Genomic DNA, 18,433 nt, shown 5'->3' on the forward strand with positions numbered 1-18,433 from the left:
CTGTTCCCTATTCCTGTTCTACTTCCTTTTCTGTTTAGTTTTTTATCTGTTTTGCTGATTCTGTAACGGGACTAGAGTGAGTTCTCGACACCCTGCCCTCATGCTTTTATACATGCTATGAATGAATTACGCTTTCTCTTAAAAAAACATCGAAAAATGAATTTTAGAAAAAAAATCTAAAATAACTATTCCTATGTATGGAAGCTAGGAAAGCAAGGAATAATGAAAATTAACTATTAAATTTCACAAAAAATCAAAGGAAATAATAGGAGTTAGTCATCCATCCACTACAACAAAGCAGTAGATTAGCGACGACCACATTCCGTCGCGAATTCGTCGCTAACCATGTTAGCGACGGATTAGCGACAACGAGGCGACAGTATGCTTACGTCGCGAATATTTCGACACTAACTGGCGATGGAATAATTTCGTCGCCAGGTCCGTCGCTAATTGCGACGGAATAACGAGCGCTATATTCCGTCGCCAATCCGCCGGTACTAAACGGCGACCACGGCTTGGCGACGGATTTAATTTCGTCGCTATGCCGTCGCTAGATTAATATGAATAGCGACGGATGGTTCCGTCGCTAAGCCGTCGCTAGATTAATATGAATAGCGATGGAATCATCCGTCGCAAACACGAAAAAAAATCAAAAAAATTTTATTTAAAAATTAATTACCGAGAACTGTACAATTTCTATTTCCTGTACAATTTATATTTCCTGTAAATAAAAAACAAACCACACAAAAAAATTCATATAACAAGTATCTATAATAATTAATCGTTCCACCTTAAAATTAAGAAGTTTAATTATTTACAATTCAACAATTACAATTAGGAAAAATAAAAAAAATAGAACTTCTTCAACACAGTCCTCTAATCATCGCCAAGATTTTGTGCGTCTTCTTGTTCATTGTCTTTATCTGTCCCTTCAGCTCCACTACCCTGATTATCGCTAGCAGCCTACACAAGAAAAGAACAGTCAGTATTGATAAACAAAATATAATGAAATAAATTACACACTATATGTGATTCTATCATGTGCTCATGTGTGATCTAAGGCAATAAAAAAACTCTATATGTGATTCTATCATGCTCATATGTGTGCTAAGGCAATCAAAAAATTGAATATGTGATTATAGCATGTTCATATGTGTTCTAAGGCATCTAAAAAAACTCTATATGTGATTCTACCATGCTCAGATGTGCTTTAAGGCAGGCAAAAAACTATATATGTGATTCGATCATGCTCGTATGTGTGCTAAGGCAGTAAAAAAATTGAATATGTGAATATAGCATGCTCATATGTGCTCTAAGGCAGGCAAAGCCAAAAATTTTATATGTGATTCTATCATAAATGATATATAACATGTTCATATGTGTTCTAAGGCAGTTAAAAAACTCTATATGTTATTATAGCATGCTCATATGTGTGCTAAGGCAGTCAAAAAACATAATATGTGATTATAATATGCTCATATGTGTTCTTAGGCAGTAAAAAAATTGAATATGTGATTATAGCATGCTCATATGTGTTCTAATGCAATCAAAAAAACTTTATATGTGATTCTATCATGCTCATATGTGCTCTAAGGCAGACAAAAAGTTAAATATATATATATATATATATATATATATATATATATATATATATATATATATATATATATATATATATGATTCTATCATGCTCATAAGTGTGCTAAGGCAGTCAAAAAATTGAATATGTGATTATAGCATGTTCATATGTGTTCTAAGGCATATAAAAAAACTCTATATGTGATTCTACCATGCTCAGATGTGCTTTAAGGCAGGCAAAAAACTATATATGTGATTCGATCATGCTCGTATGTGTGCTAAGGCAATAAAAAAATTGAATATGTGAATATAGCATGCTCATATGTGCTCTAAGGCAGGCAAAGCAACTTTATATGTGATTCTATCATGCTCATATGTGTGCTAAGGCAGTAAAAAAATTGAATATGTGATTATAGCATGTTCATATGTGTTCTAAGGCATCTAGAAAAACTCTATATGTGATTCTACCATGCTCAGATGTGCTTTAAGACAGTCAAAAAAACTATATATGTAATTATACCTGAGAGGGACCTGGAATCGAAGATCCCCTATCCTGAACAGCGGTCTTGATCTCATTTCGGAGAAAGGGGGCGACGGTGTATTGGAAGTAGTTATTCAGTGATTCATTAATGATCTCGCGTACATCATCACCGGAAAGAATAGTCGGCTGCTTGGAGCTTATGTCGGCGCAAGAAGTCGGTGAGCCGTAACTGGAAGAACCAATAACTGGTGAAGTGTTCATATTACTCCCAAACCCGAACACGCGACCTTTTTTGGGTTCACCTGCTGCAGTCACCCATGCTGTAGGATCAAATGATGGATGCTGAGTAGCGTCTTCGCCATATCGCTCTACCATCTGTTGCTCATATGCCTCCTACAAAATAATGTTTAAAGTATTCATTAATAATTAATGATAACATTATGATAACTTGCATATATATTGCAATGATTATTAATAAAATTAATACATACCGTTGTCGTTCTCGCCTTCTCTGATACGAAGACTCCCGTGGTCTTCCGTTTATGTGTTTCTACAAACACATCCTTATATGGTACACTGCCTCCTTTTTCTGCTTCCTGCGAAGTTAAATGACAAAAGATTTAGTACACAAGTTTGCAACAATACTTATAAAATTAATATTATATATTGATGAGTTACCATTTTCTTTAGGTGACTCCTAAATGTCTTAGATCCACCTATGTGTAGATGGGCTTCGGGCATCTTCGATCGATTTTGTGAAGCCTTCGCAGAGCGATTTTTAAATGCATCTCCCGCCCACTTATCACACATTTCATCCCAGTAATCTCTCCTGATAGTAATAGGACCATGGCCCTTCCACAGTAATGGATCATCTACTACGCCAGATGTTTTTTTTGCTGCAGTCTTCATAGTGTGCAGCATGTCTGCAAATCAATTGACAGTCACCTTCTGCCACACCTTCCTTGCATCATTTTCTTCCACCGTAGTTGCAAAGCGATTCGAAGCCTACAAATATTTTCAGAAAGTTAGTAGACATTGCTTAAATAAATTAAATATGAAACACATTAACTATGAGGAACAACTGTATACCATGAATGAGGACCACAATCTGTCTAACACCTCCTTTGGGTACTCTTTCCATTGAGCAACTGGTCCTGGTAGATGTTGAAGAAGTGAATTCCTAATCTCCCGTACTACTTCTTGTGGCTCAAACCTCGTGCTGCACATGAATTGTTACACAGTAAATATCAATATAAAATATTTAAAAGATATGCAATAATTGAAAACAAAATACTTACGGTCGATTATCGATATACACTATTCGAATGAGTCTTCTTGTGCCAGCCTGAGAAGACCCTGTTTCCTGTGTTGGCTGTTGACTTGTGTGATCAACTGGTGTAGGTGGGTCGTGTACAGGCGCAACATCATCTGTAAAAAAATACATTAGAAATTCTCAGAATGTGCATTTGAACTAATCAAGCATCTAATTAGTTATATGATATACCTATCACAGGAGCCCGTGAAGATGAAGGTTGAGCCTGGCTACTACTGGATGAGCGACCACTATAACCTCCACGAACCATATTTTAACAAATAACATATGTCATACAATACATTCAAATAATTCACATCAAGTATTACAATGCATTCAAGTCATTCACATCAAGCATTGCAATGCATTCAAATAATTCAAATCATTGACATCAAGTATTGCACTAATTCAAATCATTCATTAATTGCATAAATTATAATACATTCAGATAATTGAAATCATTCACATCAAGTATTACAATGCATTCGAATCATTCGTATCAAGTATTACAATACATTCAAATAAAATTTTTAATCATTCACACCAAGTATTGCAATATAACTCACATCAAGTATTACAATGCATTTAAATAGAGGTTTGTAGTATAAGATTTTGCTCACTAGCTTGAGAATTCTTCCTCGTCACTAGTTTGACTTTCTTCTTCTTCTTCTTCTTCTTCATTGTTTGCCCATCCACTTGGTACATCATTTGGATCACATTCCTCTATGAATGTTTCATCAGCCAATGGAGATATGACATGCATATCATGTGCAACATCGTGACCATAAGCGAAGTCACAGACATCATCTGATTGATAGTAATCACTGTCTTCAGCTAACTCATCTTCCTGTAACTGATCATACTCGGGGTATAGTTTGGATTTCACCTTGCAAACTGCCCACCATTCATTTCTATATGACTTTTTTATACTCGGATATGAAGTATAATAAACTTGTTGAGCTTGCGAGGCTAATATGAATGGTTCATATGTTCCAAACCTGGATTTATGATTTACCTCCACAATGCCTGAAGCTTTGTCGAGTCTTGTTGCAGTTGGATCAAACCAATGACACTTGAATATCGTAACCCTGTTATTCATGCCTAAGTAAGTCAACTCCATTATTTCCTCTATAACACCGTAGTAATCATGTTCATTTTCACCGTAGCTGCTACCCTTGACACACACACCACTATTTATCGTTGATTTGTTTATACCGTAGTCTTTTGTATGGAATCGATAACCATTTATGATATACCCGTTGTAGCATTGCACAACTTTGGTCAGACCATTTTCTAAATCACATATTCCTTGATCTTTAACATCACCATTGCAAACCTACGCACAAACATAAACAATGATTGTGATCACGATCAATTAAGTAACTTAGTGTTGTTTATAAGTACAAAAATTTATGTTAGCTTCTTTACCAATTGTTTCAACCACTCCACAAACTTAGTTTCACGTTCTTTTTGTACTTCTGCATCAGTGAGATGTGAAACTTCGTTTCGCAACTCCAGATCAAATCGTCTGCAAACCACAAATACTTATATTACCGAGTCATGTATCCACATATAGAACATAAAAGGATTTATAATTGAGTTGCATATACATATACTTACTCGATGTATGGGTCGATCGCTGAGCAATTAAAAAGAATATAGATGTGTGCTGCATCTTGCTCTCGATCTGTCAATAGCCTTGATCGACAACTACCAAATGCATGCCCAAGTGGTTGAAATATCGATAGCTTGTCAGCTACAGTTACTTGTTCTTCATCATCGTTACGGGGCGGGCATGTGTAACGTGTTGAAATATGAGGTTCGAAGTACATAAATGAGAAATTTGAAATCTCTTCTAAAGTGTACGCCTCACAAATAGAGCCTTCTACTCTTGCTTTATTACGAACCTTTTTTTTTAGGTCGAACATGCATCTGACAAGAATATACATTTCAAATTTTAAATATCTGTCATTAAAGAGACAAATATAAAAAAATATATACCTTTCAAATGGGTACATCCATCGATATTGCACAGGGTCACCAACCCTTAGTTCATATGGCAGATGTATGATCAAATGTTCCATAACATCGAAAAATGTTGGCGGAAATATCTTTTCTAACAGACAAACAGTGGTGATGACAGAGTCCTCGAGATTCTTTACATCTGATACAACGACCTCCGATGCGCACAATGTTCTGAAAAATCCGCTCAACTCAGACAATACCCCCCATATAGGTTTGTCTAACATATCATGGAATGCTAGGGGTATCAATCGTTGCATAAAGATATGACAATCATGGCTCTTCAACCCATATAACTGTCCATCGTCATTCTTCACAGCCCGAGCAATGTTAGAGACATATCCATCTGGAAATCTCAGTTGTCTCAACCATTGACATACATGTTTTATTTGATCAAGTCCGAGCACGTACTTCGCCTTTGGTTTCAGTACTTTGCCATTATACTCTTTGAGTTCCAATTCTGGTCTTTTACATATTAATTTTAAATCCATACGGGCCTTCAGATTATTCTTCGTTTTTCCTTTAATATTCATTATTGTATTCAACCACCCACCAAATCCCACATTGCAATATTTATGGTCAAGCAAAACCCTAATCCTATATCTGAATCTTGGATATGATCTGAATATGAAAAGAAACTTCAAAAAGTCCAAACCAAACTATGCACTAAAGGTCGAAAACGGACCAAAACAGATTTTGTGGATCTAAACTCCATCATCCCTTGTTCTTCTTTTTCTTGCAGCTCATTCGAATTGGATCCGGCTCCGGATCCACGATTGCACAAGATCCCAACTTCAACCAGTTGCTAAATACCAGCCCATGGTCACTGGTGGGTGTTGGCAAATCTCAAGACCAAACCTCAGTCCTTTTTTTTTTTTTGGAAGGCAAGCTGGGGTTAAGCAGACCCAGCTACCAGTTACACTATACCATTGGGTTTTGAACCAGCAACGTCCCAACACAAGGTGACGTGCACTAGCTGCTTCTACCAGACAAGCTAAGCCTATAGATCTGGAACCAAGATTTAAGAACTGGATCCAACATGCAATACCTTGCGGTTCTTGGTAACATACGACTAATGCATTGACATGCCCAAAGCACTTAGTAGTACGGGTGCCAATGACACGGGTATGACCCAATCCTGACATGTACCAGTTGCAACAGGAGCCAGGTTTAGTATGAAAGAAGGAGGTTCCCTTAATAATTCACGCAGGATCTATGGGGTCTGATTAATGGGAAAATATAAGGTGGTTTTGTACCATGATACTGTGGTGGTACACACGTATGGTCAAATACAGATATGTTTAGTATAATTTATTTATTATGTTAGAAGGTTTTATCATGTCTAATACATCATAAGATTTTACTTTTGAGACAGTGAAAGTGAACGGCCCAAATCTCTTCTTTTCCTAATAAACCAAACATCCTTTCATAAACCACAGCCATTGAGCCATTTATTGAAGCCAATTGTTTTGCTGTGATCTACAATGTCTGGGCTATGTAGGTTTGATGTTACCTAAACTTTCCCTTATTAGTTAAACTTAAAGAGACTAGAAGCTGAAATTAATTTAACATATTATTCACTTGTCTCTGCTTTTCAATATTACTAATGGCACACAACTAAAGCTTTAAATAGCAGAAAAAAGTTGCCAGCAAGCAGAGAAAAAAGAGGGGACAAGACATCAGTTGTCATAAGGGCTAATTATGCATTAAAAATCAATTAAGGTCTACAATTATAAAAGCAGACATTTAGTGGCCAAAGAGAATGAACAGTGCATGGCCAAATTGTATTTGGATGATTGCTTAAATGGTTCAGTAAAGAAGAATAATTAATGACTAATAATTACCCCATTGATGAGGGAAAAAGAAGGGCATGTTAACTTGGGAATTAAGAGCACGTGAACTTTTAATATTTACAATTTTTTTTTTTGAAGAAAACGTAAAATTTCATTGAGTGGAATGAGGATGACGAGACATCAACCATACAGCAAAATGTATCAAAGAGAAGCAAACATAGATTCATTCCTTCGACCTGGTTAATCTTGTTGACCTAGAGAAGGCATTGTTGATCCGAGCAAGGTCGTCGTTAGGCCACCTGATAGAAGCAAAGACCCGAATGTCATTCATGGCTTTGAAATGGATTGCCAACAGTGTATCTCTAAAGATCCTTGAGTTGTGTTCCTTCCAAATTAAGGTACCACCACATAGAGGTGATGCACCATCTCCATACCGTCCGCCATCGCTTTCCTTGGATACAAGGAGGTCCGAAGATGAGGCTTCTGATATAATTATCCTTTGTAGGAGGCTACGAAATGCCAAACAATGTCTAAATAGATGTTCGGATGATTCTTCTGCAGCATTGCACATGGCTCACATGCTAGCTAGCTGAAAACCTCTATTTTTCAGGTGGATTTGAATTGTGTGGTTACCCACAGAAACGTTTTGGCCCTCTGTGATGGCACTGGATCCCAAATTGCCATCTTTGGGAAAGGATTGGGACCCGATGTTCCAATGGCTGAGATGAAGGAGGCCAACGTGTACACCCGATTAGCTAGGCCGCCATGAGCAGCTGCAATTGGTTTATCTCATGTCGCAATGGACGACTAAACCGAATATCCCATCCCACATTTCCAGACCAACAATCCTTTATCAAGCAGTTTTTTGCTGCAATTATCCTGTACAACAACGAGAGGGTGGTGTATGTTCTCCCCGGATGATTCACTGAATCCCACGTCTGTGTTCGGGGCTTTGAATGAGCACCATGTATACAAGCACATGGGGCTCGTATTCCCGTGTATGTTGACATCACTTAGCATTGGAGTCTGGTGTGGTTGCAAAGACTTAAGTACCCTTTCTTGCTATTCTTCTCATAAAGCGATGATTTGAAAAAATGACAAAAATGCCCTTCATTCAAAAAAGAAAAAACAAACAGTTCAAAAAAAGGACAAACATGTCATTCATCTAGAAAGTCAAGGATGATGTTGACTCTTCAAAGTTGAAAAAATGACAAAAATGCCCTTCATTCAAAAAAGAAAAAACAAACATTTCAAAAAAAGGACAAACATGTCCTCCATCCAGAAAGTCAAGGATGATGTTGACTCTTCAAAGTTGAAAAAATAACAAAAATGCGTTTCATTCAAAAAAGAAAAAACAAACAGTTCAAAAAAGGACAAACATATCCTCCATCCAGAAAGTCAAGGATGATGTTGACTCTTCAAAGTCTACCCAGCGAAACGAACCTTAATCGTTTCGCCGATGGTAATCCGGTGAAACGATGGTGAGCCGACGATCCGATGGTCATCCGACGAAACAAACTGACTGTAGCATCGTTCAACTTGATGAGTTATGGAGCCTGATTCATAGTTTCTGCCCTTACAGGAGGGGGTTTGGGGGCTCCTCCCAGCGTGGGTAACATCATTCAACTTGATGTGTTGTGGAGCCTGATTTAGAGTTTTTGCCCTTACAGGAGGAGGGTCTGGGGGCTCCCACCCCGGCGTGGATCCCGCTGCGCGGTCAGCGGGCAGGGGGCCACCCCTGGCGGGGGGCTCGGAGGGCAGCGCCCTCCGGACCAAATTTTTTTTGGGCCTTCCAACAACGATTTATAGTATTATCGAGCTTTCCTACAACGATTTGTAGTATTTTCGGGTCTTTTGCAAATCGCTATAGAGATTTGTAGTGTCTTCCACAAATCACTATAGCGATTTGTAGTGTCTTCTGCAAATCGCTATAGCGATTTGTAGTGTTATTCAGTAAACAAATCGTTGTAAATCGCTACCCGAATTAGGACAAACTTGTCAGGGCTATATCTTTCTAACCGAAGGTCATATTCCAAATTCGTAAAAAGTGGTGTCTTCGTTATTGAGTCTATTTCTGTAAATTTTTAGCGATTTCTATTGTCATTTCATTCCTCATTTTAACTAAAACCAAACCCCTAATATTCTGTGTTATTTGAGTTGCACAACACCATTCTCACTTGACATCCACAACTTGATTCTGGCATGCTCCTTGTTGGATTTTCCATTGATTTCTTCCAACCTTGCTTAGAACAAAAATATGTCTTTCTCACCACGATACCATGTGCATTTTTTGACAACGACACTCGGGACCCGTGCTGGAGGGAGCCACCGGACCCCCCTCATGTAAGGGCAAAAACTCTAAATCAGGCTCCACAACGAATCAAGTTGAACGATGCTACCCACGCTGGGAGGAGCCCCCAAACCCTCCTCCTATAAGGGCAAAAATTCTAAATCAAGCTCCACAATGAATCAAGTTGAACGATGCTATCCACGCTGGGAGGAACCCTCAAACCCTCCTCCTATAAGAGCAAAAACTTTGAATCAAACTCCACAACGAATCAATTTAAACGATGTTATCCACGCTGAGAGGACCCCCAAACCCTCCTCCTATAAGGACAAAAACTTGGAATCAGACTCCACAACTCATCAAGTTGAATGATGCTACCCACGCTGGGAGGAGCCCTCAGACCCCCCTTCTGTAAGGATAAAAACTCTGAATCAGACTCCACAACTCTTCAAGTTGAATGATGCTACCCACGTTGGGAGGAGCTCCCAGACCTCTCTTTTGTAAGGGTAAAAACTCTGAATCAGAATCTACAACTCATTTAGTTGAATGATGCTACCCACGCTGGGAGGAGCCCCCAAACCCTCCCCCTGTAAGGGTAAAAACTCTGAATCAGGCTCCACAACAGTCAATGTGCAGGCCAGTCGGTGCTTGATGGAGCAATGTAGGATCTTCTGCTGGATGCGCACAGAAGCAGAAAGAGAAGGGAGAGAGAGAGAGAGTGAGAGGGTTGATGTTCATGGCCTCCTTCAGGGGAGATTTCTTTCTCAGATAATCCTGCAGTGCAAAGACTGGGTCTTAAATAATCATCTTCGGGGCACTTAAGTCTTTACAACCACTCCTTTTCAAGAATCGTCATTTTTTTTGGCACCAATGGAGGAGAGGGTACTTAAGTCTTTGCAATCGCATCAAACTCCAACTTTAATTAATGCTGACAAACATGGGGATACGAGATGCACATGCTTACATACGTGGTGCTCTTTGGGACTCCCGAACATGAGATGTAGCTAACTCCCCTGTTCGGAGGGGGAACATATAACTTGCTTCGTACAACAACCACTGGTGCATTTGCGAGAGTGGCTCCGGACGTATCCAGTGTCCAACCAAAATCGGGTTTTATCCCTTTGGCCAAGTTTGAATGTAAGCAACTCCTTGAATTCATGAAGCATCGACATCCATCCACGCCATATCATTGATCCTTGTTTCCACTTATTGCATGGCTCCCATCACTCGGAGTTAGGATGCATGTGACAACATGGTGAGTCTTCATGCAACAAACTCCACCACCATTTGGCAAGCAGACTCCTGTTGGTTAATATCAGAACACTTACACCCAAGCCACCAGGGTCTGTAGGTCAGGTAATTAGCTATCCCCAACTCATATTGTGATTCTTTTTGCCAGACCATAGGAAGTCCCTCCAAATTTTCATGATTCTCTTGGCCAATTTTTTTAGAAGTTTAAAAACAGAAAGCAAGTAAAGAGGAATTGAAGAAAACACAGATTTGATAAAAACTACCTTACCTAAAAATGAGAGTAGTCTTGCATCCCAAGAACTGGTCCTGGAGATGAGACATCCAGCTCAATAGTCTTCCATACATAGTTTGCAACACGCCCCCAATTAGGAACATGCCGAAGTAAGGTGTCCACATTGAGTTGCATTGACAACCAAACGTTGTCTCTGTTATAGTTGTGACTTGGTTATCACAGTTCAACATAAACAGTGAGCTCTTTTGATCATTGATTTGCAGTCCCGGTAGGGTTGAAAAGGTTAGGAGCAACAACCATGTTTTTATAATTTAACCAGTGGTTGCAGAGCCAATAATGAGTATGTCATATGCAAATTGTTGCATCAGGATTGGTCGGGAGTTTGGTAGTTTGACACCATCAATGAATCCCTCTTGTTGTGCCTTACTAAAAAGAGTTGCTAACCCCTCACATCACATGCCAAGTTAAATAGCATGGGAGATAATGAACAGCCTTGATGAAGCCCTCTAGCGGTTTTTAATGACACCCCTTCTTTACCATTGATGCACAATGAAATTTAAGCAGATGATACATTTTCTCTCATCCACAACATCCATCGAGAACTGAAAACCATGAGTTCCAAAATGGAGAATATGAATTGTCAGTCCAGAGAGTCAAAAGCCTTGTGAAAATCAAGTTCGAGAAGAAAGATTGGTTGCTTGGAACACATATCAGAATGAATGACTTCATTGGCAATTATGACACATTCTTGTATGTGTTGTCCCTTAGTAAATGCACATTGTGAGGGTGATAAAATTTGCTGCATGAGTGGCCTTAATCTGATCAACAAAACCTTGGTCAGCACTTTGTCTATACTCTCAAGCTGTACTATAGGCCTGAACCTCGAAATGTCCTCAGCATCATGATCTTTGGGGATTAAAATGAGATAGGATTGAGAAAGTATCCTCAGCAGCTTAGGAGAACCATGGAATTCCTGAAAGAACTGAAATAGATCTTCTTTGTAGCCTTCCCAAAAATATCTATAAAAGTCTACTGTGAACCCATCCGGACCCGGTGCCTTGTCTCGAGCTGATTCGGTATATGCTGCAAGTCTTCTACGCAAAGCTGTTGTTGCATGCTCTGGCCTTGGGACTCTGCAATGGTCGCCTGGCGCCGTCGATTTGACACAGAGAATGATGAAGCCATAATTACTGGCTGCTTTTGCATGTGCTAACCTTGGGACTCTACAACGGCCGCCTGACATCGTCAATTTAACCAAAGCAGGTTATATGTTCCCCCCCCCCGAACAGGGCCGGTACTGAGATCTCATGTTCGGGGGTTCCAAATAGCGCCACGTATAAGATGCAGACCGGCATGTATTCCGATGTCTGTCTGCATCATACTGCATCGTAATTTGGTGCCGCAGCAAAGACTTAAGTACCCTTTACCACCATTCGCTTCCTCTTCCTCGAACGGACATAAATGCCCTTCTTCTAGAAAACTGAATCATCGATTCATGAAAATGACAAAACTGCCCTCCATCGTTATCGCGCCAAAACATTCTGCAGAGTTTGCGTATGTAGCAAGCGTTATGTTGTAGGATTCAAATAGTTCAAAACAATTCATTCTCGCTCTAAGCACTCTACCGGGGATTCTTTGCTTTCATCTGGAGTCGTCGGAGCATCCTTTCCCTTTGTTCCAGAGCATCGGTTTCCGTCTTACTCGCAGTCGCAGCATAATAACCACCTTCTGTTGCGTATTAGTTGTTATTGTTGCTTACTCTACAGTTGGAATATCCAAATTCCCATCATTTCGGTGAGTTTCGTGTAAGGTTTCTTTCTTCAATCTGAAGATTGCTTCTTATACAACGATTTGTTTCTTATGAACCCAAATATTCGGACGATTTCTAATCATGATGATCGTGTAATGTGTTATGCAGGTTAGCAATGTCTGCGCCTCATCAAATTAGAGATACCCCATCGTTCTATGGGTTGTCTATTAGAGAAGTGATCCGCCAGTCCCATCTATCTAAGGTTTTTGAAAGATACCAAAATATACTTAAGATTGAGAACGATAAAGACAGGGAAAAAGCCTTGGAATCGTATTATGCGGAGGATTATCCATCAGATATCGAGGCTGCGGACCAAAGGAAGAACTCTGAATTACGAAAGATGCAGAACAAGGATGACGAATTTAAGGCAAAGGCAAGAAATATTGATGAGAATATAGATAGAAGGCGAAGGATTAACACACAAGTGATGGAAAAGAGGAAGAAGAATGTGGAGGAGTTTGAAAGGTATGTTAGATATTTAGTGGAGGACACTAAGGCGGCATGTAAGAGAAGAGACTTGGAGCGTAGTGCAATGCGAAACAAGGCAAGGCTACTGAAGGAGGAGGAGGAGAGGCGAAGGCAAATGAATAAGGAGGAGGAAGAGAAGGAACGGAATATTCCTCAGTATGAGGAAGAAAAGGAAAGGCGAATGAGGGAGAAGGAGTTTGAGGAAGCTAAGGAAATGCAAAGGTAGGAGAAGGAGAATGAGGAAAAGAAGGAAAGGCAACGGAAGGAGAAGGAGGAGGAGAAAGAAAAGGAAAGAGAAAGGAAGAAGCAGGAGAAAGAATTGCAGGAAAGAAGGAAACAGAACTGGAAGAGAAAGAAAGGCGGCGGAAGGAGAAGGAGGAGGAAGAAAAGGAAAGGGAAATGAAGAAGCAGAAGGAGAAAGTGCAGGAAAGGGAAAGGAAGAAGCAGAAGGAAGATGCGAAAAGGGAGAGAGAAAGGAAGCAGAAGGATGAGGAGAAAAAAGAGAGAGAAAGGAAGGAGGAGGAGGCGAAAAAGGAGAGAGAAAGGATGCAGGAGGAGAAAAGGGAGAGAGAAAAGAAGCAGAAGGAGGAGGAGAAAAGTGAGAGAGAAAGGAAGCAGAAGAAGGAGGAGGATAGTAGGGAGAGAGAAAGGAAGCAGAGGAAGGAGGAGGAGAAAAGGGAGAGAGAAAGGAAGGAGAAGAAGGAGGAGGAGAATAGGGAGAGAGAAAGGAAGCAGGAGGAGGATAATAGGGAGAGAGAAAGGAAGCAGAGGAAGGAAGAGGAGAAAAGGGAGAGAGAAAGGAAGGAGAAGAAGGAAGAGGAGAATAGGGAGAGAGAAAGGAAGCAGAAGAAAGAGGAGGAGAAAAGGGAGAGAGAAAGGAAGGAGAAGGAGGATGAGAAAAGGAAGGATAGAGAAAGGATGGCGAAGGAGTGCGAGAAAAGGAAGGCGAGAGAAAGGCATGCGATGGTGGAGCCGGTAAAGATGGAGATTGAAAGGCAATTGGAGGCAGTGGACCCACCAGAAAATCCTAGGTTGGATGGAGAACAAGAGAAAATAGCAACCAAGGTAAATATATCTGTTCTGTCTGTGAAGATTTAATAACATGTTTAGCGATTGTGGTATAGCGATTACTGTGTTAGGTATTAATATGTATAGCGATTACTGTGATAGTCTGTCTGCAACCAATATTATTTATAGCGGTTAGTAGAATAGTACTTATAAGTACAAATGAAACTAATTTACAATTGGTAGGAATAATATGTTATTTTGTGTTACAGGGAGTTCACAGAAGAAATAGAGCACCAGGTGAAAAGCTCGGAGGTCGGTGTCAATGGCCTGTAGTTCTGTAGTGGTATGGTCAGCTGAGTGCATATCAGAAGGACCGATTACGAAATATGCACTTTGGTGGCCTTTTGAACCAACAATATTTTGAAACTTGCTGGAATACCATGACCCACCTGGTAAATAAATGGAATGATAAGACGAACACATTTCAGTTTGATTCTTTTGAGATCACCATGACTCTAGAAGATGTGGCGAGGATCACTAGCCTTATGTGCGATGGCAGTGTTGTCCTGTTACGACATTCAAACTATAACGCAAGGGAGAAATGCACGGCCCTGTTAGGAATGTCGATGGACGAATGAAGTCGATGTATTTCTGGTGTAATAAATTCCACATCAATGAAAGTTTCATTTTTTCGTAATAAATGGGAAAGCCACTCCTTTACTTGTGCATCTGAAATAGCTGACCAAGAGTTGCGCGGCTTCCTTCTATATTTTTTTGGTCTTACATTATTTTCCGATTGTTCTGGTTCAAGAATAAGTTCCATGTGGCTGCAGTACCTGGCAGACTTAGACGAAGTCGACAACTATGCCTGGGGTGCCGCTATGCTCGCACACTTGTACAGTCAACTCCACTGTGCGAGTAACTGTACGAAAACAGTTGGTAGATTTTGGCCATTTGTTCAGGTATTTGTTGATTACATACTTAGTAATTGTAGACAAATCTCATTGCAGGTTGTGGTGTTACTAATAATATTGTTTTTGTTAGGCGTGGGCGTTGGAACATATTATCCCATTGCGTCCACGTTGTGGCCCTCTGATTTGTGGTTTTCCAAAGATCGGTCGCTGGGCTAGAATAAACGTCGCAGTTTATAATGCTAAGTTCATTTTAGATGGGCTGCAACTAAACGAGGTAAATGTTCTAAAATTGTTTACAATCGCGTCAGCATTTACCATTGAGTATTATAAATCGTTGTAATGTTCAGCATTCTTAAGTATCCATCGTTGCAGGATTGTCTTCCGTAGTACATATCGTTGTTGCCATATCATGCATAAATAAATTTTAATATATTTGTCATTCATTATTAAAAAGAATTACCAATGTACAGGTTTTGTGGAGACCTTATGGAGATGGGGAGGACGATGATGAAGACGTTGTTGCGAAGGCTGCTAGATTGTCTGACCGCGATTTATGGCTATTCTACAATTTTGAAGCCGAGTTGCAGCAAGGTAGTCGAGTTCTCCTACAATCTGGCTTGGGGCAGTCTATCCCAAATAAGCCTTTGAAAGTGAGAAGGAAGATGAATAGTGGTGGGGGCAGGAACGTGAATTGGCGCGATCGCTACATGGACAAATTATTAAATTGGAACTCAGGTGGTTTCCCTGCCGTATCGTATGATCATGAAGGACGACAATTTGATCCCTTCTATTTCAAAAGGTATTGGGAACCAATGCGGCGAAATTTGAAGATTGAAAAAATTATGAACCCATGCCTCCCAACTGCCCCTTCTCATGTTGCAGCCCAGCCTCTACAACCAAAACGTCGTCTCTCTCTGGTTACTACGACTAGTCTCTCAGTAACAAAGCGCGAGGAAGAGCGAACACTTGCTCTAAAAGAGAACATTGTCTCTGTTGCAAGGTTCGAAGTTATGGAGAGGGAGAATAAGAAATTAAGGGCAGAAGTAAGCACTATGGGGATTCAATTGAACTCAGTGGTAGAGATGTTGACCAGTTTTCTTAATAAAGGTCTCACAACGAAGATGCCACGCAGGATAGACAGTCCACAAATAAAAAGTGAGAGACAAGTCTATGATATTTCATCTGATTCGTCAAGTGCCTCGGAATAAATTCTAGATTTTCATTTTTATCACGCTAGGTTTTTGTTGTAATTGTATAATGAGTTGTAGTAACGTGACATTCTTTTATTGTTTAATTCTTTATTATTATATCTTTTTGTCTGTGGATCTCGGTAATAAATAAACTTTAATCGAAAATAGATATTTGTTCAGAAATCGTGGCATTGCCTAACCTCTCTGGCATCGCTAAGATATAACATTTCTGTTTAGCAATCGCTGGATTTGTCTCCGCCTCGAAAGAATATCGCAAAAAGAATTGGCGATGTAAGCCATGAACAATAATTTAACGAGTTCTGACGGCGTAAATGATAACAGTCAATAGCGATAAGAAAAGGGTTTGTTGTTAAAAAACCACTGAGGAAAGTATGTTGCATGAATATATCGATGTATCCATATACGGTAATCAATAGAATAATCGTGAAAGATTATTCATACCTGGAAAACGGGTTTGTTCGGGTCGTGTCAATCTCCCACTGAAAGATTGTTATAATGCGACCGACAAACGACGGGTTTTTAATTATTTAAAAGTGAATCATTTAATTTGCACGGTGTTTCCAAAAAAGTCCGGCATGTGAAACAACGCATTTTTAAATATTTAAAACGCAAAGGGCGGCTTGTGGAAAGACGCATTTTTAAATACTTCGAACGCAATAATTTAATTTCGCGGCGGTTATCGAAAAAGGGCAGCATGCGAAAAGACATATTTTTATTTATTTAAAACGCAATCATTTAATTAGCGGGTTGTTTTCGAAAAAGGGCGGCACGTTAAAGGACTTTACCTTTGTATTTGACTGAGGACGGCGTTTCCGTATCTGCGTTGCAAAGGTGCCATCGATATCTCCGTCCAGGCATGGCGCCGAAGAAGGGGACAATCGGAGCAGTACGACCAGCCATGACGACCAAGAAGAGGACGATAAGAGCAATACGACCCAACACGGCACCAAAGACAATGGGAGCACTATGACCGGGCACAGGGGCAACAGAGAGGACGATGGGAGCAAAACGACCAGGCACAGCGGCAACGGAGAGGACGATGGGAGCAAAACGACCAGGCACGACTCCAAAGGAGTGGACGATGGGAGAAAAACGACCAGGCACGGAGCAAACGGAGAGGACGATGGGAGCGAAACGACCAGGCACGACACCAACGGAGAGGACGATGGGAGCAAAACGGCCAGGCACGACGCCGAAGAAGAAGACAACCACATCCACAGTACCAGCATTAGCGCTTAAGACGTATAGTTTTTGAAACGCCTGAGCGGTTTAGTCAACATTTGCCTTTTCATGTCGTATTTGGACTAGTGTTGTTTACTGTAGACAATAATTTCAATGTCGAATCCTGAATACCACGCTCATGGTGCACTCAGTTCAACATCCACAGGCAAGGGTGGGTGGGAACGCCCTGATGAGTTCGTAGATGACATCGAGCAGATGCAAGATGAATTTGCAGTTGGGAACACTATCAGTAATTTTGTAAGTATTTAACCACTATCAATTTCTAGGTCGTTCCGGTTTGTATGTTTTGAAGTTCGTAAATTTGTGCAACCAGACAATGTGTGATTTTGTCAATTACATCCAGAGCAACCCAACGAGCAATTCAGTATGCATCATCAGCTCTTATTTCATGGTATGTCTGGTCCGCTGTTGTTTTGTTTGCTTTTATGACATACTCACATTTCTTGGTGGTTAAATCTTACTATTTTGTGCAACAAATGTACGTCCGACGAAAGCCATACAACATTGGATTCACAGATGCACTACCTTGTTGGAACAACGATGATGAGTGCCTAGACATTTTGAATTTTGGAAAGGTAAGTGAACAAACCTCTTCTCCAAGGTTTAGTCGTAACATCCCCATCACGATATGTTTCTGGAATGAAAAATTATTTTATCGATTCGCAGATTTTACTTCCTGCACTCTGGCAAAATCCCGACCATTGGGTCCTATACGAGATGAATTTTCTGGAAAAACAACTATGGTGCTACAACTCATTGGACTGCCACAGTGGCGTAGAACGCGATGCTATGCATTTGGTAAGCTTGTGCCCATAGGTGAATCG

The 18,433-nt window shown here is 40.1% G+C and overlaps 1 protein-coding gene across 1 annotated transcript; it reads right to left on the reverse strand.

The window, feature by feature from the left end:
- Window positions 1–752: 752 nt before the first annotated feature.
- Window positions 753–12,199, reverse strand: LOC149813484 (uncharacterized). The gene is made up of 4 exons (XM_089991134.1): window positions 11,789–12,199; window positions 2,551–2,655; window positions 2,099–2,452; window positions 753–963 (listed from the first exon to the last, which is right to left on the reverse strand). The coding sequence occupies exons 1-4, from the start codon at window positions 12,197–12,199 to the stop codon at window positions 877–879; spliced, it is 957 nt and encodes a 318-aa protein (XP_089847260.1). The 3' UTR covers window positions 753–876.
- Window positions 12,200–18,433: the final 6,234 nt, after the last annotated feature.

This window comes from Nuphar pumila, chromosome 16, assembly GCF_984573655.1.
Source record: "Nuphar pumila chromosome 16, dmNupPumi1.hap1.1, whole genome shotgun sequence".
NCBI lineage: Eukaryota > Viridiplantae > Streptophyta > Magnoliopsida > Nymphaeales > Nymphaeaceae > Nuphar > Nuphar pumila.